Below are 24994 nucleotides of genomic sequence, written 5' to 3'. Positions count from 1 at the left end.
CTTCACACCTCGATCATTGCAACAGCTTTTCTAGTCTTGTTACTCTAGCATGCCAACTGAAGTTGAACACAACTTTAGTTTGTCTGTAGTCACCGTCTTTTTCAACATATCTGCCGGATTTTGAGCTCCACTGATCTTTTCAAGTTTCAAAATCTCATCTTCCAGAAGAGACCGGATAAAATGATATCGCAATTGTATGTGCTTTGTCCTGGAATGAAAAGACGGATTCTTTGCTAGATGTATAGCACTTTGACTGTCGCAATACAAGACATTGTTTTCTTGTTTCTTGCCTAACTCTTCCAAGAAACTTTGGAGCCAAACCATCTCCTTGCTGGCTTCCGTAACAACGACATATTTTGCTTCAGTTGTGGAGAGAGCAACTATCTTCTGTAGTTGAGAAACCCAACTCACTGCGGTTCCTCCTAGAGTATAGACATACCTTGTAGTGCTCCTTCTGATGTCAACATTTCTGGCTAAGTCAGCATCTACATAGCCTGTCAGTATCGTATCTCCACCTTTGAAACAAAGTGTTTTGTTTGTGGTACCCCGCAGATATCTGAGGATCCATTTGACTGCTTCCCAGTGTACTTTGCCCGGATTATTCATGTACCTGCTAACAGCTCCCACTGCTTGAGCAATATCTGGTCTGGTACAAACCATGGCATACATCAGACTTCCAATCGCTGAGGCGTACGATACCTTCACCATGTGTACACGTTCTTCCTCCGTCTTTGGTGACTGTTCTTTGGAGAGTCTGAAATGAACACCTAAAGGTGTACTTACTGGTTTAGCATCTTGCATGTTGAACCTGGAGAGTATTTTGTTGATGTACTCAGCCTGTGATAATATCAAAGTCCCTGACTTTGTGTCTCTCTTGATCCTCATCCCAAGAATCTGCTTTGCAGCGCCCAGATCCTTCATAGCAAACTGCTTTGACAATTTTTGCTTCAAGTTTATAATCTCTTGCTTGTCTAAGCCTGCAACGAGCATGTCATCAACGTACAACAATAAAATAATGAAGCTATTGTCGAACCTCTTGATGTAGCAACAATGATCTGCTTGGCATCTGGTAAAACCACTGTTACTCATGAAACTATCGAATTTCTTGTACCACTGTCTAGGAGCTTATTTTAAACCATACAAGCTCTTCTTCAACCTGCATACCAGGTTTTTCTTGTCTGCCTCTATGAAGCCTTCTGGCTGCCTCATATAGATTTCTTCCTCCAAATCACCATGAAGGAAAACTGTCTTTACATCTAACTGCTCAAGATGTAAATTCTCTGCAGCTACAATTTTCAACACCAGTATGATTGTAGACAGTTTCACGACTGGAGAGAAAATTTCATTGTAGTCAATACCTTCTTTTTGCTGAAAACCTTTGACAACCAATCTCGCTTTGTAGCGTTTGCTCCTATCTGCTCTTCTTTGATCCTGTAAATCCACTTGTTGTGAAGCGCTTTCTTGCCTGGTGGTAATTCAGCTAATTCCCACGTCTGATTTGATAAAAGCGAGTCCATCTCATCTTTCATGGAAGACTCCCACTTGATTGAATCCTCCACTTGTCAGTCAGCAACAAGTAGTGCAAAGAAGGAGAATACCGTTGGGTTGGTTAGGAATTCTGGAGGAGCGTCTTAGTTCTGGTGTGCCTGGTTCTTCCTCTTGAACTGCTTCAGGACTGATCTGAACATCATTTCCAGAAATCTTCTCGAAATCAACAAATTCCTTTGTTTCAGCTTCGGTATTACTTGATTCTGCGGTTGACCTATTTTTGTACATCACATTTTCATTGAAAATGACGTCTCTGCTTCTAATGATCTTTCGATTTTCGTAGTCCCAAAACCGATAACCGAACTCATCACCGCCGTAACCAACAAAGGCACATTTGTTGGACTTAGCATCAAGTTTACTTCTTTCAACATAGTCTATGTGTACATAAGAAATACAACCAAACACTCTTAAGTGTGAAAGGTTTATTTCTTTCTTGCTCCAAACTTCCTCTGGTATTCTGCCATCCAAAGGAACTGAGGGCCCACGGTTGATCAGGTAAGCTGCAGTGTTGATAGCTTCAGCCCATAGAAATTTGGGCAATCCGACATGTATCCTCATGCTTCTGGCACGTTCATTCAGAGTTCTGTTCATGCGCTCTGCTACGCCATTCTGTTGCGGTGTTATGGGAACTGTTGTCTCCATCTTGATCCCATTGTTTGCGCAGAAATCTCTGAATCTACTATCTCTGTACTCTCCTCCATTATCAGACCTCAACCGCTTGACTTTTAAACCAGTCTCATTTTCCACCATGGCCTTCCATTTTCTGAAGGTATCAAAGACTTCTGATTTCTTCTTCAGAAAATAAACCCACACCTTCCTTGTTGAATCATCGATGAAGGTGACATAATATAGTGAGCCTGCAAGAGATGGAACTGGGGATGGTCCCCATACATCAGTATGAACCAATTCTAACCTTTCTGCCTTGGGTGTCTTGCCAATCTTTGCAAAACTAACTTTCTTTTGTTTGCCAAAGATGCAATCTTCGCATAGTCTGACAACTACATTCTTTAGATCCGGCAACTTCCCTTTTGACAGAAGTGTCTTCATTCCTTTCTCGCTCATATGGCCAAGCCTTTGGTTCCATAGGTTTGATTTTCCATCAACATCTGCTACTGCAATGATATTCTCTAAATTTGAGGTTACATAGAGAGTACCAGTCTTCTTACCACGAGCAATGACGAGTGCTCCTTTGGTAATCTTCCATTCACAGCCTGAAAAGGTTGTACTGTATCCTTCTCCATCAAGCTGTCCTACAAAAATCAAATTTCTTTTGAGACCAGGAATATGTCTCACTCCTGTCAGCTTACAGGTGGTCTGGTTTGGCAGCTTTAGTCGGATGTCTCCTTTTCCGACGATCTTCAAGGTTTCATCATCAGCAAGATGAACCTTCCCAAAATCACCACTGACATAGTTCTCCATGATTTCTTGGCATGGCGTGGAGTGGAAAGATGCCCCTGAATCCAAAATCCATGATTCAATCGGACTGTTGACGCTTAAAATCATGGCATCACCTGTCTCCTCCGTCATGTTGGCAGATTCCTGTGCGCCGATATTTTTCTTCGGTGCTCGGCAATCTCTTTTGAAGTGGCCCTTCTTGCCGCAATTATAACAGGTAAAATCTTTATTTCCTGTTCTTGATTTTCCCCTTCTGGATTTCGATCTTCCACGATTTGAATTTCTTTCTGAAGTTCTCCCTCTGGACTCCGTGTGCAAGGCTGAGGAGGTTGATGCTTCACCCGATTCTCTCCGTCGAATTTCTTCGCTCAGTACCAGATCCCGAACATCGTCGAATTTTAATTTGCTGTTTCCCGACGAACTGCTGACTGCTGTAACAGTAGCATTCCAACTGTCTAGTAAAGATGATAAGAGAATTAAAGCTCGAACTTCATCATCAAATTCAATTTTCACTGAACTCAACTGGGTTGTGATTGTGTTGAGTTCATTTAGGTGTTGTGCCACCGATGCCCCTTCCGTCATCCGCAAATTGAATAATCGCCTCATCAAATGAACTTTGTTTGAGGCCGATGGCTTCTCATACATACTGGAGAGAGCCGTCATAAGACCCGCCGTGGTCTTTTCCTTTGCTATGTTGAAAGCAACATTGCGGGATAACGTCAGTCGGATAACTCCGAGGGCTTGTCTGTCGAGAAGAGCCCAGTCTTCATTCTTCATGCCCTCTGGTTGTTTTCCTGAGAGTGGTTGATATAGATTTTTCTGGTATAGAAAATCTTCAATTTGCATCTTCCAAAATCCAAAGTCCGCATCATCGAACTTTTTAATTTTCACCTTCCTTTCGTCTGCAGCCATCGCTCCCACTCGAATCTGGCTTCGTTTGGATCGTTTCTGACAATTTTCGCGAACCGTCGTGTATTAGAACACCTCCGTCGACAAACTCGTATCGCCGACCGAATTTCACTATTCACGAAATTTACTATTAACGTGAATAGTAACCCAAATAGTAACCTCGCAAAAAATTGGCAGAATTCACAACCAAAAGCTCTGATACCAGTTGTTAGGAAATAAACCAAGTACAAGTAATTTCCCTATTACCAGAGTAGTGAGAATACGAAATAAAAGCGGAAAAATAATACCCGAAATTGATAACGGAGTTCAGCCAATTGTGCTTACGTCTCCGGACTGCTGCAGATCTTTTACTAAGAGAGAAAATTTACAGGTGTTTACAAAACACTCACTGCTCACAAGAAAACTCTCTAGTATTGGGAGAAAGAAATGATTTTTAGAATGGTTTTGAAGCTAAATGAGCTATGGTATTTATAGTTGAAACTTAAGGACTTAATCTTGTAAATACCCTAAAACCTAGGGATTAATTGTGATTATCCCATTATCATTTTTCAACAAACAATTACCAAACTTTGAAAAACTATTTTTCAAAGAAACATTTACCAAACTTTGAAAACCATTTTCAAAGAAACATTTACCAAACTTTGAAAACCATTTTAATACTTTCAACAGCTCTTCTTCCCTTTCCATCATAGCTTTGTACAGACCACACATGCTTTTATGTGATTCCTTCCAGTGCTGCTTTTGGCATAGAGAAGTACAGTAGAGCACTGCTCGACATCGTCCGCAGCAGAGAGACTGTTCTCCATTAACTTCTTTCTCACACATTGCACAATACCTTGAGCTGGAATTTGAGTTTAATATCCATGAAGGTGGCCTCATCTGGTGGCTCTGCATACTTGGTTGGTGTTGAGCTGGCTGTTGAACTCGTCTTCTCTTCATATGCCTGACCAGGTGGATGAGAGATTGTAACATCAACAAGTTCATGACCTTTAGCTATTTCTAGAGGCCACTGAATGTCAACTGTTTCAATAAAGGGGTCGAAACATATCAACCTTGTCCAGTTTGAACCACCACCTTTATCTGCCTGAAGCAATGGGTGCACCAGAGAAATGGCTCTCATGAAAGCATAGACAAACTTTAGTTCTTCCAGGGTAGGATTCCTAAACTGAAGCTCACCTGAAGACGTGCAGCGTGTGACATCAATAACAGGGAACCGATCGTTCCCAGAGGCTTCCAGTGACAATGACTTGATCATCTTGCGGTTGGAAGGAAACATTAACTTCTCAAGCTCATATATAACCCTCAAAAGCTCAGCATTTGGAACTCGAATTGTCTCCCTCGATCCTGTCATCCTCTTAGCATCATTTTCAGATCTAAACATATAAAACCCAATATTCCCACCAGCTCCAATGAACTGGGAACAAGGAAAAGGCTGTTTTTTCCCATACCAATCTGAATCTTTCCCGACTCGGATACGAAACAGATGTCCAGGGCTATATAGGGCTGCAGAGGCTTTAAATAGTGACTTTATAAAATTAGAAGAAATGCCTTCCACCTTCGTAAGGCATGTCCCAGATCCAGGACCGAGGCCAAGACCGGAACCAAAATGCTCCTGGAATCTATCAAACAGGTTCTTCAAATGTAAATCCATTCGGACTCTAGTATGAAATCTAGTAAAATCCTTGATGAATTAGAGAACGAGACAGAAAACAACGATTCCAATTACAAAGAGGAAACCAACCAAAACTCAAAAGATCTCATAAGCAATCACTTAAAACCCAGAATTTTCTCCTAGGAAGAAACTCTAAATTCAGTAAGAGCAGCTACTCACCGAGTAATTGTTAATTACCAGACAAAACAAAATGAAGAGTTAAAGACAAGAATGGAACCTTAATTTGGAAGACTAAAGGTTAAAATTCCAGACCATGACTTAGTTGCTTTCTAGACCCATTGGCTTTCTCTTTCAGACCGTAGAGTACACCTCTTACTTATAAGACCAAAAGGGAAACTGATTTGTGACAAAAGAAGAAGAAGAAGTTAATGTCAAAATCCAAATTATCCCATATTTTAAGTGAAGAAGACCTGTGATTATCATGACTAAATCAACCATTAAAACACTGCTACGGTCAGTGTTCACAAATAGGAAAATCATCAAATATACCTTAAATAACATTTTTTTATATTTACAATGAATCCTAAAAATTGCCAAGGAAAGGAAAGAAGGAAATGAGATAATATATATAATTTTTGTTTAGATAATTAAAATTAGTTAGAAAAAAGGGGTTTTTTTAGTAAAGGAAAATAAAAGGTTTAATTTTGATCACTATTTTTGATTTTTTTTCAATCAGGTCACTCAACTATTTAAATGCATTCAATCAAGTCACTTTCTTTGCATTTTTTAGGGACGATAATTAAGTGATCGATAGTATATTTAACCTTTTTTTAAAGAAAAATCATAACAGCTAAAATAATATTTAGTTAAAATTGTCCAAATACTCTTTTCATTACATACTTTTTATAGAATGATTAACATATAAATTAGGGGATAAAATATACTTCACATTTTAAAAAAATCCGCGAACATATGGTTTGTTTGCGATTATATAATTTACAAGGTGTGTTGGCTTGGCCTGTAAATGAACCGAACGCGCATGAACGAAGGTATGTTCATGTTCGTTCATTTAATAAATAAACAAACATAAACAAACACGAATATAAACGAATTTTTTTTTTGTTAATGTTCGTTCATTAATGAATATAGCTTGTTCATGTTCGTTCATGCTTGTTCATTTAAATGATAAACGATCGTAAACGAACACAAGCGAACGAACATAAACAAACACAATAAACGAACATAAACGAACATAAACGAATAAGACAAACACAAAAAATAAACTTATTCGAACACAACAAATGAATGTAAAAAAAGTAAACAAGAATAACAACTTAAAATTCTTTAATATAACATGCAACTTTAGAGTTAATTTGTTCGAATACGACAAAAACATACATAAATCATAAATAAGCTATATGAACATAATAAAGTCTTAAAGTTAATTTGTTCGACAAAACAATCTTCTTGAAATCCAAACAACTTCAATAATCTTCGTAATATATTCAACTTGCCCTCTGTTCGAACATAAATGAACATAAATGAACGAACATAAATGAACATATAATCGAACGTTCACGAACGCAAATGAACGAACGAGCCCTTTGTTCATGTTCGTTTATTTAATTAAACGAACGCAAAATCTTGTTCATGTTCATTCATTTAATAAATAAACGAACATAAACGAACTTCCCGCCGCACGATTCATGAACGGTTCACTAAACGTTCAGTTCATTTACAGACCTATGTGTTGCAAAATTTATGTCCATTTTAGGAATACAACTATACAAAGTGCAAGATTTTTCGATCTTCACTTCCAAATTTCAATTTCAAAAAGATGGAGCCAATTTTGGAACAACATTGCAGAGTCCACCAATACTATTCGTAGCAAGCTCCAATTCAGTATCTTGAGAAATATGTCTTGCATTGATGACGAATGTTTTCCAATATGTTGGTTCGAGTGGGTTCACTAGCATTGGCTTGAGGTTCAGATAACTTGGGAGTTTGGCTGTTACCAAGGTCAAGGCTTTGTGTGTCATCGAGAAACAGGTTCAGTGGCTTAAGATCAGAACATATGGTCCTGTATTCAACTTGATGCTTCAGATTTACAGTCTCAGTCTCTGGCTAATTAGCAATAAATACTGCAAACACAGGCTCAGATGCATTAAGTGTCTACGTTAATAGTTTGTCCTTTCATCAGCTTGGAGGCTTCAAATCCTGTATCACCATTAAACAATTCTTATGGCTTAAGTTCAGAACATGCGGCCCTGTCTTCAACTTGAGACTCAAGATTTAGAGTTCCAGTTGCAGGCAAAGTTACAGTAAATGTCGCAGACACTGGCTCAGATGCATTAAGTGCCTCTACGTTAATGTTTGGTCCTTTCATCAGCTTGGAGGCTTCAAATCTCGTATCATCATTAAACAATTCCTGTGGCTTAAGATCATTAAGATAAGAACATACGGCCCCGTCTTCAACTTGAGACTCAAAATTTCCAGTTGCAGTAAATCTCGCAGACTCTGGCTCAGATGCATTAAGTGCCTCTATGTTAATGTTTGGTCCTTTCATCAGCTTGGAGGCTTCAAATCCTGTATCATCATCACGAAACAATTCCTTTGGCTTAAGATTAGAATATACAACCCTGTCTTCAACTTGAGGGTTCAGATTTACTTCCTCGGATGCTGGCAAAGTAGCAGTAAATGTTGCAAACACTGGCTCATCTGCATTAAGTACCTCTAAGTTAATAATTGGTCCTTTCATCAGCTTGGAGGCTTCATATCCCAGAAGTGACTGATCCTGTCCTAGAGCTTTATCATTATGCACTCCAGGATCTAAGATTTGTTCTTGCAGGACCTTTTGCCCCGGCGGAAGACCTTTTACAGGACCTTGTTCTGGAAAGTTAGGTGCATCATTTTTATGGTCAACACACTTCGAACTTTTCCTTGAACTCACAACCTGGAGATGATCCTGCGCATTTACAGATGGGATAGAAATCCTTTTTGTTTCGTACATCTTAGCATCTGGAGCTACGTCATTTTCAGCAGTAATTGGAGTGTCGCCCTGGTAGAAATACAAGACCTCTTAAGGTGTGTGTTGGTATCACCCACCTGAACACTAAGAAGATATCCAGCATCAAATGAACCTTCAATGACACCAGAAACCATCTGACCAACCATGTCATCAGAGGTAGGGTCACTTGTTCCCACGCTCTGCTTGTTTTCGAGATTCTCAGATGGATGTGTCAAAAGTGTGCTGTCCCCTTGAATACTACTATCCTTACGTGGACGCCCACATCTCCGCTTAATAGTGGGGTATGCTGTCAGAGATAAACTTGCACCTCGACTCTGGTTACTCATCCTCCACAATTGGATGAACAATCTCCTTTATACAATCTTACTACAATTTACAAATCCTTTTACAATAATCTTCCTGAGCTTACCTGCAGTCACAAGAGTATTTAAAACCTTTGTCATCAATATTCCAACACAATAATTGAGAGCATCAGGAAAATGGTGCAAAACATAGTTAATCAAGACTAGTACCACTTCTTTTGCCATGCTAGTAAATCATATTTCACATGAATCAAATACGCGAAACTAAATAACATCAAGAAATCCTCTTGATTATCATGAACATAAAGATTGCCTATTCAGTGCAATAGCGAAGTGTTCTGTTGGAGTACGCCCAGATTTTATCCTAAAATTTTGGTTTTAATAAGCATTCAATGTGAAAAAGTAATTCAATTAATATCTTAACTTTCACAAGTAATGGATGTTAATATAGATTTGAACAAGATCACCTGCTCAGAGAAGAGCTACTAGTGATAAAGATATGCATATCAAGAAGGTCATCTGTGTAATTGATAGATTCTAGAACTAGCCAGAGGGGTGCAAATTCAAATATGACAAGTCATCGTGATATCTTACACAGCCGCTTCCCAAAATTTGGGCACCGAAGCAGATGACAAACTTACAAAATGCTTCAAGATTCTCTTTCTGTTTAAGATGTTGATGAGTTCTAAACTTTATCAATACAACTAGCCTTTTTAGTTATGGGGTAAATTCCAAATATAGACGTCTAAGCATGACCAAGAAATTCTGGTACAGATTTGATGTCATGATGAACAGCCAAATTTCAAGTCATACGCGTTGCTTGTTTGTCTATTCCTTTTACATTTTGCCTACAGCAATTTACTGGTTGGCCTTATATGAATTGTACTGCTAAACAAATTCCCCATTTTTGGTCCATGATTTTGAAACAATTTCCTCTAAACAATCTCCAACATGAAATGATACTCGATAGAGCTACCCCTTTATGTAAAAGGGACAGTTCTGGTACCTATGCATAACAAACACAAAAGCAAGACACCATTCTATAAAACAACGCAGAGCAACTTATAGTTTCGAAGAAAGGCACCTTTCCCTTTCTTTTCCTCCCCCCAACAGAACTGTGTTGTTCTAGGATCAGGAAAGCAACCCCAAATACGAGAAAAGTTTAACCCATAATCATAACCCAAATCAGCAAGTTTAAAAATACGAATACCCTCTTGAACACATTTCAAGTTACATCGGGTGCAAAAAAAAAAAATAACAAAAGAACCACCTTCTTCACAGTCTAAACAGGCAAATGAATATTGCTAAGTTATGAACTCACACACAATCCCCACCCCCAAAAAAAATATTTTGCTCATTCCATCAAAAAGGGGGGGAAACTCAGCGATCAGAACGCAATGATACAAGTAAAACTAAGGTTTCTAAATGGGATATATAAAACCGTAATGCGAGTAGACGCAAAAAGTAATTAATTGTATTTGGTTTCTTCACGCCTAAATTGTTAGAAACAACAGAAAAACAGCAATTAAAACAAACACGCCTGGTGGGATTCGAACCCACAATCGTCTGATTAGAAGTCAGACGCCTTATCCATTAGGCCACAGGCGCCATTTTTGCCAAGATTTAGCAAGTATAAATTTTATATAATAACTTAAAACGGTTGGTCCTAAAATAATTTCGTGACGAGTGTGTGTTGTCCACAAGACCACCTAAGAATATCGTAGCCAGGAAAAAATAAAATTAGAAATTAGAAACCAGAAAATTCAACTTCTACTTCCACGTTTAGTTTTGATTTCCTTTTATGGTGCGTTTTCTTTCTCTATCCTGAAACCACGCTGCCGTAACCATGTCTTCCTTGCTAGCCAACGGCATCTCGAGCTTCTCAGCACGGCCTACCTCAGATTCAACCAAGTCTCCTAGAGGGTTTTACCCAAAGTTCGATTTCGTCAAACCCATAACCTCAAAACCCCCAAACTCAAGGCTTACAAAGGTCAGAGCAGACGTTGGTTTCGATTCTCAAACCCTCACGTCCGATCCCAGCTCTTCATCAGGTAAGTCCTACGATGAGAAAATCCAGGAAATTCTTCGAAATCGTGATTATGATAAAAAAATTTGGCTTTACTGTGGATATCGATTCGTTTGCGATACCCAAAGGGCTTTCTGAGGAGACAATTCGTTTAATTTCTTCTCTGAAGGAAGAACCTGATTGGATGGTGGAGTTTAGATTGAATGCTTATGAGAAATTTTTGAAAATGAAAGAACCCAAATGGTCTGATAATCACTACCCGCCAATTAATTTCCAGGATATTTGTTATTACTCTGCGCCTAAAAAGAAGCCAACTTTAAACAGCTTAGATGTGGCTGATCCTGAACTTTTGAAGTACTTTGAGAGGTTGGGTGTGCCTTTGAATGAACGTAATCGATTGGCTAATGTTGCCGTTGATGCTGTTCTTGATAGTGTTTCAATTGCTACTACACATAGGAAGACTTTAGAAAAAGCTGGGGTCATTTTTTGTTCGATATCTGAGGCAATCAGGGAGTACCCTGATTTAGTTAGGAAATATTTGGGTAGAGTTGTGCCTAGTGATGATAACTATTATGCAGCTTTGAATACAGCTTTTTTTAGTGATGGGTCATTCTGTTATATTCCAAAGGATACAAAATGCCCTATCCCGATTTCGACTTATTTCCAGATTAATGCATTAGAAACCGGGCAGTTTGAGAGGACATTGATTGTTGCTGATGAGGGAAGTTTTGTGGAGTATTTAGAAGGATGTATGGCGCCTTCTTATGATAGGAATCAGCTTCATGCTGCTGTTGTTGAGTTGTATTGTGCTGAGGGTGCAGAGATTAAATACTCCACTGTGCAGAACTGGTATGCAGGTGACGAGCAAGGAAAAGGTGGGATTTATAATTTTGTTACTAAGCGTGGACTTTGTGCTGGAGATTGATCGAAGATATCTTGGACGCAAGTGGAGACAGGGTCTTCTATAACTTGGAAGTACCCAAGTGTTGTTTTGGAGGGTGATGTCACTGTGGGCGAATTTTACTCTGTGGCACTCACGAATAACTATCAGCAGGCCGACACAGGTACAAAAATGATACACAAGGGGAGGAATACAAGAAGCCAGATTATCTCGAAGGGTATTTCTGCCGGAAATTCAAGAAACTGTTATAGGGGGCTGGTTCAGGTTCAATCAAAGGCAGAGAATGCTAAAAATTCCTCACAATGTGATTCAATGCTTATTGGTGATAATGCTGCTGCAAACACCTATCCTTACATTCAGGTGTGAATATTTGATTTACTGGCAATTTTCTCCGATATCATGTTAAAATATTTGTCTGTACAAGTTTTTATTGCCACCTATTTTATGATTATACATTTTGGGAAAGTGGGGTGAACCACCTTCTTTTATTTGCTTTCCTGTGTACGCATATTAATAAACTGCTGCAAAATTCAAGCTGTTGGATTGATATTTTGCAATACATGTGTTCTCCCGTCTATCCAACTGTCTATTACTCTGCTGAAACAATGTTTACTCCCATACTGTGCATGCTCCATAATATCAGCCCATAACCATGTTTGCTATCATCATCTTGTTTACCAAAAAGAGCTCCATTATTTGACCCAAAGAAAGCAGTGGAATGCTAGTCAATAGTCATGATAGAATTTTATTCTCATTCTTGTTTTGGCACAAATCTGCTTTTGATGTTTGTACTGTAACAGCTATTTCTTTTAGAATTGAATTACATTCCTATGTAAGACTCTGTTGTTATTTGTTGCATCAAGAAGGTAGGAGCTTCATTTTGTTGATTATGATTGGATTGTCGTTATTTAACAGGTTAAGAATCCCTCAGCTCGTGTTGAGCATGAAGCCAGCACATCGAAAATCGGTGAAGATCAGTTATTTTACTTTCAGCAGAGGGGAATTGAGTATGAGAAGGCCATGTCTGCCATGGTTTCTGGGTTTTGCCGTGACGTTTTCTATGAACTTCCGGATGAGTTCGGTGCTGAGGTGAACCAACTCATGAGTTTGAAGCTCGAGGGATCCGTGGGTTAAGCATGATGCAGGTTTTGGTCAAATGATGTCATGTTGGATAATTAAATACTTTTGTCAATGAATTCCCTAACGTTCAAGTTCTTAGGAGTCTTTTTATGAATGACTAGTTAGCTTTGATGTATTTGCCATTTCAAAGTGCTGTTTTGAACACTAAAAAATACATATTTCTCGAAATATGTATACCTGTGTATACTATATACTTGATCTCTTATACCCTGAACAACTTTGTAATATACATCTTAGAAGTCCGTTTTGCGTATTGCTGTGACGAGAAAGTTTCTCTCGGTATTCCAATCATGTTCTTTTGATGAATTTGCTTTTTATACATTGTCGGTGTAAGTTTATTATAACCAACAGTGTTGTAATGTACATGTCCAGTTAGAAAGTCAACAACTACATTAATAAAATTTAGTTGTAATTACCAGGTTATCCCTCGAACCATAATCTGGAAATTAGTATAATAATAAATTTAACTTGAAATATTTACATTTTTAATATTTACGGAAGATTTGCTGTTGTTTACTAAACGTAATGTTGATTCCATTGGAGCAGCTCGTAATGTGTTGAAATTCTTTCACGGGCTACAAGTGAATAATTCAAAAGTGAACCATATAGCTCAGGTATTGATCACATTGGAGTTAAGGAGATTATAGAACTCTAGAGGGCTAAAGTTGGGGCAGCTTTCTGTTAGATACCTTGGAGCTCCCCTGGTGAAGTTCTGGTTGTGATGAACTTATTGAGAGAATAACCAGCAAAATAAGAAGCTAGTCTATCCTTTACAGATAGACTTCAGCTCCTAATACCAATAACTTTTATCTACATAATTGTTGGAGTAAAATATTTTTTCTTCCCGCAAAGATTATAAAGAATCATCTCTCTTTGATTTCAGCAACATACTTTAGTCTAACTGTTTTATCAGCGATATACATTCCATCGTCGGTAGGATGACTTGCAAAAAGGAAATTCCTTTTGATAGTATAGAACGTGACAATAAACACTCCACATTTTTTCAATTAATAATTTTTGCTTATCAATGGCACTTCACGAGTCATGCCGGTGGAAAATTGGTACGTTTTAGATTGGCTACCTTTGACTTTCATACTTTTCTTTCACTGTCTCTGGCCCAACTCAGCCAATACGCACCGAAATTCTGTCTTTGAGTTTTTCTCACATATATGGTGTGCTATGAAAAGTCAAATCTCATCAATAGCTGGACCTTATGCTCATCCACGTGCTTCATTTCATTATACATGCAATTTTGATCATGATAAGAGTCGATCGTTAATGCAATTATTAAATTTCATATAAACAATCGGAGTTACCATATGATAAACTCGATCTTAGCTTGATTTACGAGAACATGGTAATTATATTTATGGATTCATTGAGAATATCACCCCCACTGGATTCTTTAATAAAGTAGTGGCATGGTGTTTCCTGAGCAGAGCAGATCAGTTTTCACACTACAAAAATGCCAGCTAATTAAAAACATCTCTCTCTCCATTCTGATTGTTATTATTTTATGTTTTGTGAAATTAATATCGCTTCACATGTACAGCTTCATCACCATATGACTTCTTCAGTAGCTTTGATACATACATCCCCCCTATAAATATTGCTTCTGTATGAAGTCTCATCTTGCTCTCTTTAACTCTCCTTCTGATAGTAGAATTCCCCCCCCCCAAACAGAGAAACAAAACAAAGAAAAAAAAATGGGGATTCTGAGGAGATCAAATGGGTACTCAAAGGTGGATAAAGAAGACCCAAAGGAGTTAATTCATCGACGAGCTCAGTTCTTGATCTACAAAGTGATGGAGCAAGCAGAGTGTAGAAGAAAAACATCGTTTATACGAATCAGATTGTGTAGGCTAAAGGTGAAGATTGGGAGAAGATTGAAAAAGCTAAGGAAGAGTGTGTTGGTTAGTATTTCAGCAGCAAGAATCGGCGTTTACAAGCAGGTTATGAATCAGTTGAAGACATGGCGACGCTTGTTTAACCGAGGCAGCCATCATGGAACCATTGCCACCCTTCCTCGGCCTTTGTTCACTTGAAAAACATACGTTGCTGTTAGATATGAACTCTCTCTTTGCTTTTTGTTGGAATACAAGAATGATTTGTGTTTTCTTCTTTTTGCAATAACAAGGTTTTTTTTTCATTATTCTAATTTTCCTTTCATATATTGGCACTGCTTCTTATTGATGCACGCCAAAATTAGAGCTTTCCAGCACACCTATGTTTTGCTGGTCTGGTTAATTTTCATCTTCCCTTTTTTTACCCTGATGGAACTCCTAAGGAAGGTGAGGGTTATGAGATTGTGGTCCTCAATCCATCTAGGTGCACAGAAATGATAAAGATCCAGTTAGCTGAGATTTGAGAGAGTCTACTCACATGAGTTTCAACTTTCAGCATTTTTCTTATTTACTGAAATGTTAGCCATATAGCAAGCAGGAACATTCAAACCTTTGAAAATTATTGGTACCTGTGGGGGTGTTTCAAAGATCTAAAAACCTACTTTTCCTATCTGCAGGACTGTCTGATCAATTATACCTTAACTATTTATTGGTTCATGGCGGTGCCCTTGTGGTCAACCGAACCACAACTACCCGGCCTAATTAATGCTAAAAAAATTATTATTTTTTTGGTTATCTAGCTCATTGGAATCTAGTATTCTATGATCCTATGAATATACATTCAAATTAGTAATAATAAAAGTGTAGAGTAATTATTATTTTGTTATGCATGCACTCGGATTCACAATGCTTTGAGATTGAAGAAACTTTTGTAGTGGGAAGTTCACAGCGTAATCAATGATTTGTGGGATCAAACCATAGACAAAAACAGCAGCAGCAGATGCAACTTCCGGCGGTTCGCCTAGTAAGATCAAGATTGGCTTGGAAAACACATAGGCCAGCATCAGTGGGATCCCTGTTGAAGTAAGGACAATGGTTGATCTCTGAAGATAAACCCCTAACATGCCGTATCTAAGCCCACCAAAAGCTTGTCCGCATAGAGTCTCCACAGCACTCCCCGTTCCTAGCTGCAAAACGTTGGATACCCTAGCTTAGTTAGATAAATAAACTCATAAAGTGATCGATGAATGCCTCCCAAGTGTGCTAAATGTCAGTACCATGAGGCCATAAGCAAGGAGTTGGATGCCGCTGTTGCCAAGAGAGGCAGAGGCGAGAGATTGCCCAGATGACCACAAAAGACACGAGTGGATAAGAACATGGCGAAATTGATTAAATAAACAAAGACCGCCGGTGCCGCTAGGCGGAAAAGGAGCTTCATTTCAATCAACAAGGCCAATCGGAGACGCCTGAAGAAAGGCAGCTCCGTGCCTGACAAAACATTCTCGTGCCTAGAGTCCACTTCATGGCCATGATCAGTTTCAGACAGGGTTTCAAATCATGGTCGCGGTTGCGTTTTCAATCATTTCGGGTTTACCATAATTGTGGCCGTCACTAGCGCTATTACTTTTTCGGACTGTGATTTGAAACCCTCATTCTAGATGAGTCGTATGAGGGTGGCTGCTGCTGATCATCATCATCAGGCAAGGAGTTATTCAAGATTGGATGATTCAGGTCCTGTTGGGAATCCATGTTTTTTCCTAGCAGTTCCAGCCTATGGTTGATTGATATTAAAGGAAATGGTAAGGAATTAGAGATAATTGCTGTCGATATTCATAAAAGGTTTATCTGCATTTAGGTGATGGATTATAATACTTCCGAAAAAACTATGCCATTATCTTCTACCACCATGTTACTACTATACATCATATGGTTGATTGGTACGTTTTCTAAATTTAAACTTAAAGCTGTAAAAACTTTATTAATTACCATTACTTGTATCATTTAACTTACTTTTTATAATTTAATTTTACTGATTGAATAGCTTTAATGTTTAAGAGGGCGAAATTAGGAATTTATTATAACGAGATCAAAAAAAAAATTCATAAATACAATTTTTTTAATTGAGGGGATTTGGTAAATTTTTCTTTATTTATTTTTTAAAAATATATATATTTTTAATATTAATTAATACTTAAAAAAATAATTGATGGAGCCTAAGGATCTCCTTGGATCCCATGATGTTCCAACCCTGTTTAAGATTATAACACGTGTAATTGTTAATGAAGAAGGTAATTAGCTTTCATTTCTTTTTCATGAATCAATTGACCTCGATGGTAATTGATAAATAAATTATTGTTATTCTTTGATGTTTCGAGTTCGAATTCTAAAAATATTAAGGTGTGACCGTTCAATGTCAAATAGTTTAGAGTTATATTTAAACAAATATTACATTTTACTAATCTCATATTATTCAAAAATAAATAAATAAAAAGTTTTCATTTCTCTCTCTCACGTATAAATAGTAAACGTTTCTGTTTATAGTCCACAGACTCAGAGTCCCTTTTTTATTGATAAAGAGATAGACCACGAAATGATATATAAAAAATATTGATAAGTTGCATAAATCAATTCATGCAGAGAACCAAAAATATATAGTAAGTGACAGCAAACGGTCATTTTATATTTTTCGTTCCACTAAAAAAATATTTATATTTTGCTGACTTCGTCAAACACAAATAAGGAATTTAATTATATTTTAACTTATACTTAAAATGGCTTTTGATAATTAACTTGAGTGAATTTAAACACTTATATGAACATTTCTGTTAGTGGCTTTTGAGTTTTGATCGATATCCCCATGATGCAAAATCGTTTGTTTTTTCTTTGTTAAGAGAGAGGCAGCTGCTGAGCCATTGATTGGGCTGTTAGTGGTATTTGGACTGTTAGGAACCCGTTGAGCTGTTAGTTGGTAGCTGGACTGTTAATAAGAATTTGTCAAATATCTCTCACACATTGGGTTATATTTGCCAAATAATACAACATCTTACCTCTTATGACTAAACATGTCACGTATATCTAATTAATCATAAGTTTAAAAATATTTTATTATATACAACATGTATTGTCAACAAAAATAAATGTTAGTATTTTTTTTAAAATTAATCATTTGAATGATACTTTTGGGGTAAAAAGAAACCTTTATCTACATCCAACAAGTAAAAACCAACTTGGATACTGCTTCGCTTATCTTTAATGTGGAGTTTTCTTTCTCACGGTCAGTAGAGTTGTCACTCGTCATTTTCCACTGGATTAAAAAACTATTACAAAAAGTAATCGGAATCAAGTGAGTTCAATTTAGTTGTAATCTATTACTTAGATGTGACGGGAAAGAGACGGTGGAAAAGAAATAAAAAATATATTTTATAATATTAAACTAATAAAAAAGTTATCAACATGGTTGATTTAAGTGGTAAGCAACTTGATATTTTTAAGTAAAGTCTCAGGTTTGAGTCATTGTGTATGTAAGAAATCTCTACTAGAAAACTCACCTACCAAAATTAAATATACGATCCGGATCAATTCATATTAATAAAGACGAAACCTTAAAATCAAAATAAAAAAAAAGTTACCCATGATAAAGGTGCGAGTAACAAAATACACTATATCAAAAATCTAATAAAATCATTTTCCACACTTTCACTAAAGTTATTTTTTTGCTTATTTTATCTAACTTTTGATTGGTATAATAATAGATTTTATCCTTAAATATTATATTTTTATTTTAAATAATTTTGATTGGTATATATATTAAGTATCAAATTTATTATCTTAACGCTCAAAATTAAGATAAATCGATAAAAGAAAAATAAACCCAGCAAAATTTTTCGTAGTGTTTGTATATTAAAATTGACATAAATTAAATTATTTTAATTTTATTAGAAAGAGAAAATTAATAACTAAAGAAACTTTTTAGCAAATAATATTGGACGCTACTAAATAAACAAAAATCCAAAACCTTCCCATATCTGAGCCCACAACAGATTCACGATGAGGGAAGTCGGGGAGATGCGCAGCCAGCAATGGAGCCGGAGTTTTGATATGGTAAGTGCTCACGAGAGTTACTATCCCATCACAACGACACAATAAAATTATTATTGCTAAAGTTGTCGGTATGGGACTAAGGAATTAAAAAAACACACAGAAGAGAAAATATAAATATCAATGTTATTAAAACTATATCGGATCGGTCGGTTCAACCGGTTGAACCGTAAATCGATGGCCTGTTCAATTCGGTTAACTTTCAAAACCGATTGTGTACTGAACTGATAAAACCAACTAAGAACCGGCAAAATCGGGATGAACCGGCTAAAAACCGATAAAATCGGTGTGAACAGCCTGTTCTCTTTTTTTCTTTAAAAAAAATAAACCAAACGACGCCATTTGTTAAACAAGCCAAGTTGAACTCGAGTACTGCTGAGTTCGACTCGAACTCGAAAACTTTAAAAGTAAGCTCAACTCGACTCAAAAACTCACGAGCTAAAAATTATCAAGTTCAACTCAAACTCGAAATATAATATTGAAACTTGAACTCAAAAAGGCTCGAACTCAAAAAAAATTTAGAAGCTCGAACTCACTAGAATAGTTCGCTATGTGCTCACCAAAAACCTCTATGGTTTTGAATGTCAAATTACCTCTAGTATTTATAGAAGTTAGTTGAGATGCTCTTCTATGTTTCTTAGCCATGTGCGATTGTTTTGTTCTCATATTTTTACTCTTTAGACTTTTATGATGCTCTTTTATGTTTTTTAGCCATGTGAGATTGTTTTTTTTTAAATTAAACCAAACGACATCGTTTGTTATGTTTTTTTCAGTCTCAAATTTATTTTTTTTATTATAGTTTTATAATTATATTTATTATTTAATATGTTTTACCTTAAATATTATGTTGTAATTGATGTGAATCATTTTGTTTCACTTGATTTTATGTTTTTTAACTTATATATGTTATGACTTGTGATATTTTTATATCTTTTAATATTGTAAACTTTAAAAAAAGTGTTATACATATATTAATATTGCTTTGAATATTATGTAAAATTTTTTAAAAAAAATATTATTTTATATAAAATTCGATTCAACCCGGTTGAATCACGATTGAACCAGTGAATCAGTACCTTCATCGGTTCAAAGTCCGATCCGATTTTAAAAACATTGATAAATATCAACTTACCTTTCTGCTACATGCATTTAAGGAACTTGATGAACCATTTCCAGTAACAGAAAAGGTTGGGCCAATCCCGGAACACTTGATTTGTTTTTGTAGTTTTGCATGCACAATCATCTATATATTTAAACATAAATGAAAAATATTACTGTCCTTCATAAACTGTCTCGTTTTATCTTATCTACTAGAAATGGTGTCGGGCCTAGAAAACAGGCGACAGCTAAGACTAGGCTTATCCCCAGATCTAATACCATGTTTCCTTAATAATTCAGGTCATAATGTTCGAACACTAGCCCATTGGGTTTTGAAGACAAACCGAGATTACCCCCACAAAACCCAGCAACAGAAATGTCCAACTCAACTTGCTTCTAGATGTAGTTTTCAAATGGGACAGTTCCGATTTGGGCATAAATTTTCCACATAGAACTCAATTCCAGTGGAATTGCTTGCGTACATTGTTGAAAACTTTGGCCTCATTTCCAAGAAAGAAAAAAATACGAATAGTATGAACAAATTTACTTCAGTAGTTAAATAAATCATTGATGTTTCTAGAAGTCATATGCTCAAGCATCAACGATTGCAGTTTGGAGATTGAACGGAGTTTGAACGTATATTGTCAAATAATTAAAGTATTTAGAGCATATACTACTTTATAATCAACTTAGTTTAATAAAAATAAATAAATAAATAATTAAGATGACAATGTATTAAACGAAAACTGTAGACTAGTTGTCCCTCTTGTTCTTATCACCGTAGACCCACCTTAAACTTCCATGTCCACAATTATTTGTCTTCAAATCATGAATAGTCTGACAGAGAAAAATAATAACCTAATTTCCCAGTGTTCCTATTAACAATGCATTATGCATTGAACTATTCACCGTCAGGCTTCAGCTTAAATATACCCCATCCAAGTCCAATCTTGTTCCCCATGGCCCACAAGTAAACCCACTTGTGTAAGTGAAGTTAAAAGATATCATAGCAATGAGACTCTAGGCTTCCCTTCTCTTGATGGCCTAATCCAGAATAGGAACAACTACCTTTCATTATCAACCAAAAAAGCATTTCAAATAATCCACTGTGTAGTGGAAAGGGGAAGCCCCAACTTCCTTCACATGTTATGGTCGGATTCAGATAACACGCTGTCGTGTTCATAACTAATGGGCTACCCAGAAATTTGTGATTGGTTACATTGGGCTGAAAAGCCTGTGAACAGTTTCCACCTAACCTGGACTTCCGTAGCCATTGGTAGTAAATGAAAGCTCTGAGTTCTTGTATGACGCAAACTGATTCATTCAGGAATCCGCTGTAAATCTAGAATCGGAAAGTTAATGTTCTAATTTTGGAATGGAACCAAACATAGTAAATGTTTGAAAATTACAGGGAATGGGACAAAGGTACGTACCCTGTCATGTCATTTCGAATAAACTTATGCAACCGAAGTCAGCAAAATCAATCGACCACAGTTGTTCTTTTTTAAGGCCACAGTAGTAATTGTGGTTGGTTAACTCTGAGGTTATGGTTCTAGCCATATATACATCATGTTCCAGTAAATTATCTGGATTTAAAGTTTTGAGAAAATGACCGAAGGTGTAGTAAATTACATCAAATTAGTTTCCTTGTATAGTTTTTTTTATTTATATTAACTTGGAGGTTTACTAAAGTATTGTTAATTTAAGCATAGGTGATTTTGATTTGACCTGCCTTGGGGTCTACTGACATCAGATGATAAGATTACACCCGATGTTATTGGTCAAACAAAGGTGCTTTTACTAAAAATTCACCTAAATAATCAATAATTATCTGTTAGTTCCACATTGATCAAATTTTATCAATCTAAGACTTATATACTGACATGTACGGAAGGCACAGATCACTAAACACGTCTTTCTTGAATTTTCATCTTAGTTGACGCCATGCAAGTAAAGCGAGGATCACCATCCACGCCTTCGTTATAAAGCTGATACTCGGCGAAAGGTGTGGATCATCATAGTGCCCTTTATTATTCACCTTATTGGGTACTCTATTATTTTCCGAGGTTTAAAATTCGACGACTCACCCATCTCCTCCCTTATAAATACTCCTAAATGCAAACATCAAATCACACAAAAATTACGTTCACATTCTTCTTTCTATTAATTCATTCTATCAAACTAAGTAAAATTTGTTATAGTTCTTAGAAAGTAAATTTTTTTATTATATTATATTTTTTTATATTTAATTATTTGACTAATTTTTTTGTACTAACTTTTTCATATTATTTTTTATGGTTGTAAAATGGAATGCGAAATCAAATCTCGAGATATTTTATCGATACGGTAATAATATTAAATTGATTTATTTAATTTACTGTGAAATTTTTTAAATTTTGTTAGCATTAGTTTATATTTTAATTCGTATACTATTTATTTAATTAGGTATATTTCAACTATTATTTTTACAGATAAAAGACTCAATCTTTCAAACTCTCAAAATGAGGCGTGTTTCAGCTATTGTTTATTATGATAGAGAAATTCAGGAATATGAAATCGACGTTGTCTTCACATCAAATCATTGTGGAAGTAATGTTTACAATGATAGTGATCCACGTCTTCCGCCGCGTGTCAACTTTACTACGAAGGCACAAATGATGATCTGTGTGGTGTCAACTATGACGAAAACTCAAGGAATGCACTTTTAGTGATCTACGCCTTCCGTCCATGTCAACAAATAAGTATTAGATCGATAAAATTTAATCAATTAGTGTCTGATAGGTAATTATTGATTCTTTGAGTATTTTTTTTTGGTAAAAACGCCCCCCAAAGCTATAGCGCATGATCATAGAATGGTATGGTTTATTGGATGTGAATGGAAACAAAACTAGGTTACATAGTAGCTAAGCCATTAGTATCAAGCTAGGAAAGAAGAGAATTAATGTAGATGAGAGGATAAATACAGTCTTTGTAGAGTATGAAACATAAAATAAATGTATAGTTTATTGAGTTGTTGATACTGTAATGATTTATAATGTTGTTGAACTGTAGCAGATTTCTTCATTTTTGGACGATGAAATAGAAAGCTTATATAAAAAAAAGCCATAGTGCATTTATTTTGCAAAGGAACCCCACCCTCAATGAAAAATTGACTCGCCACCAGCAGTCGCGTAGTCACACAGAACGTGCTTACTTTGAAATTTAAATTTTTTTATTAGTTTTTTATTTTATTGAGATGTTTATTTTGAAATTTTATTTTTGTATACCTAAAATTTTATTGTGCCTATCAATTTAATTTTTTTTATTACTAATCTATATGTATATACCCTAAAAAAATATTTTCAGATCCCTGGTTTAACCATCATCACTCTAAAATTTAAATTTTAGAGACCACCGCCACCACACTATGCAAGTGGGCGGAGCACTTCTCTGGTAAAGTGGTAATCGCTGTAACCTGATGTAAAAGATAACCTTTTTCCGTTAACTGTGACTATAACTGATATACCAGAGAGTTACTGTTAATTGACATGATCTGAAAGTGACTTTACGCCATCATTAAGTTGTTTCAGAAGTTTTTTTTTCAAATACAAGGGGGAGACACTAATTAAAGCAAACCATAAATAATCAGCGATGGAGATACGGGGGTTCAATCGAGCTACATTTACGACTGTTTTCCTATTAATTAGGCCAATAATTCGGCCTTTTTACGAATATTTACTTTTTTTACATGTTTAATATATATTTTCTGAAGTGACATTTTTTCGGTTGAACTGACGAAAGGCGTGTCTCCGGGGACGCACTTTACTCGTATTTTCGCTGAGTTGGATGTTACGTGTGGAAGGCGCATCCCCGGGGACGCGTCTTCACTGACTCAACTGCCACGTGTGGAAAGCGCATCCCCGGGGAAGCGCCTTCCATTAAATGCCATAAATGCTCCCATCCACTTTCCCTAACTACCCCCCTCATCTCCTATATAAACCCCCTCAACCCTCCCTCATTCTTCACACCAAAATCATATTCTCCTCTCTTATATAACTCAAATTCTCCAACTATTTGAGTTTTAAATTTGTTATTAGTGGTAAGAAATTTATTTTTATGTTAGTATTTTTTTAAATAGTTATTATATTTTTATTAATATATTTATGTAAATATTATTTTTTTATTAAAATAATATTTATATAATTATTATTTATTTATAATTATTAATTTTTTTTGCTAATTATATTGTTTTGTCTACAGTTATAATGGAAAACGAAATACTGTTGCGATTGGATATTGATCATATCTCCAGACATTTTAGCGATATGGTAATATTTTTTATAATTAATGTTAATATTTAAATTTATTTTTATTTTAAAGTTATTATGAATTTATATTAATTTTTATTTTTTATAATGTATATTATTTAGGATACTGATCGTATTTTAGAGACTTTTATTAAAAATCCACGTATACCGACACCAGAACGTATTTTGCCATATTTGGCTTCTGCCGGGTTCGGGTATATTGCAACAATTATAGGCGGTTGCAAACTCGAACATGTCCTAATTTATGCACTGATTGAGAGGTGGAGGCCCGAGACACACACTTTTCACCTTCCATGTAGAGAGGCCACAATTACATTGGAGGATGTCTCTATGCATCTAGGGCTTCCCGTCGACGGAAATATGATGTGTGGTATGTCGGATGGTGATTGGTAATCAATGTGCATTGATTATCTTGGAGCTGCTCCGCCAGAGTTTAATGGAGGTAGAATAGCTTTATCTTGGTTGAAAGCTAATTTTGAGGTTTTAAATGAAAATGCTTAAGAGGATCAAGCAAAGGCATGTGCTCGGGCATATATTCTACGAATAATTGGAGGAATATTGATGCCCGACAAATCTCGCAACCAGGTGCATTGTATGTGGTTGCGGCATCTAATCGATTTTGATGAAGCTGGAAGATATAGTTGGGGCGCTGCAGTTTTGGCATTTCTCTTTAGAGAAATGTGTCGGGCGACGAATTATAAGAAAACTGTTATTGGTGGATGTCTTCTGCTTCTACAATCATGGGCGTGGTTCCGCATGTCTTTCTTATGCCCGATCGTGAATGAA

At 36.2% G+C, this 24994-nt stretch overlaps 3 protein-coding genes, 1 non-coding gene and 1 pseudogene across 4 annotated transcripts; 2 read left to right on the top strand and 3 right to left on the bottom strand.

Annotated features, from left to right (window-relative positions):
* Window positions 1-4535: 4535 nt before the first annotated feature.
* Window positions 4536-23175, bottom strand: LOC120131888. Its single transcript, XM_039148759.1, has 2 exons — window positions 23168-23175; window positions 4536-5522 (listed from the first exon to the last, which is right to left on the bottom strand). Exon 2 carries the CDS (start codon window positions 5501-5503, stop codon window positions 4670-4672), a length of 834 nt encoding a protein of 277 aa, XP_039004690.1. The 5' UTR covers window positions 5504-5522; window positions 23168-23175; the 3' UTR covers window positions 4536-4669.
* On the bottom strand, window positions 10330-10402 carry TRNAR-UCU. The gene has a single exon. It is a non-coding gene; the product is annotated as a tRNA-Arg (tRNA).
* Window positions 10577-13156, top strand: LOC120131887 (annotated as a pseudogene).
* Window positions 14568-14906, top strand: LOC120131782. The gene has a single exon (XM_039148696.1). The coding sequence runs from the start codon at window positions 14568-14570 to the stop codon at window positions 14904-14906; it is 339 nt and encodes a 112-aa protein (XP_039004627.1).
* On the bottom strand, window positions 15581-16454 carry LOC120131781 (protein DETOXIFICATION 40-like). Its single transcript, XM_039148695.1, has 3 exons — window positions 16330-16454; window positions 15983-16213; window positions 15581-15911 (listed from the first exon to the last, which is right to left on the bottom strand). Exons 1-3 carry the CDS (start codon window positions 16452-16454, stop codon window positions 15581-15583), a joined length of 687 nt encoding a protein of 228 aa, XP_039004626.1.
* Window positions 23176-24994: the final 1819 nt, after the last annotated feature.

Source organism: Hibiscus syriacus, unplaced genomic scaffold (assembly GCF_006381635.1).
Source record: "Hibiscus syriacus cultivar Baekdansim isolate YM2019G1 unplaced genomic scaffold, ASM638163v2 tig00110556_pilon, whole genome shotgun sequence".
Classification (NCBI taxonomy): Eukaryota; Viridiplantae; Streptophyta; class Magnoliopsida; order Malvales; family Malvaceae; genus Hibiscus; species Hibiscus syriacus.
The sequence above is the reverse complement of the archived record's forward strand: the minus strand, read 5'-3'. Positions and strand labels throughout refer to the sequence as shown.

Coding starts and splice junctions, on each gene's coding strand:
- LOC120131888 (XM_039148759.1), bottom strand. CDS start 5,503: ATGGATTTACATTTGAAGAACCTGTTTGATAGATTCCAGGAGCATTTT.
- LOC120131782 (XM_039148696.1), top strand. CDS start 14,568: ATGGGGATTCTGAGGAGATCAAATGGGTACTCAAAGGTGGATAAAGAA.
- LOC120131781 (XM_039148695.1), bottom strand. CDS start 16,454: ATGGATTCCCAACAGGACCTGAATCATCCAATCTTGAATAACTCCTTG. Junction 16,214..16,329: donor TCAAATCACAGTCCGAAAAA/GTAATAGCGCTA, acceptor AGTGGACTCTAG/GCACGAGAATGTTTTGTCAG. Junction 15,912..15,982: donor TCCTTGCTTATGGCCTCATG/GTACTGACATTT, acceptor TAACTAAGCTAG/GGTATCCAACGTTTTGCAGC.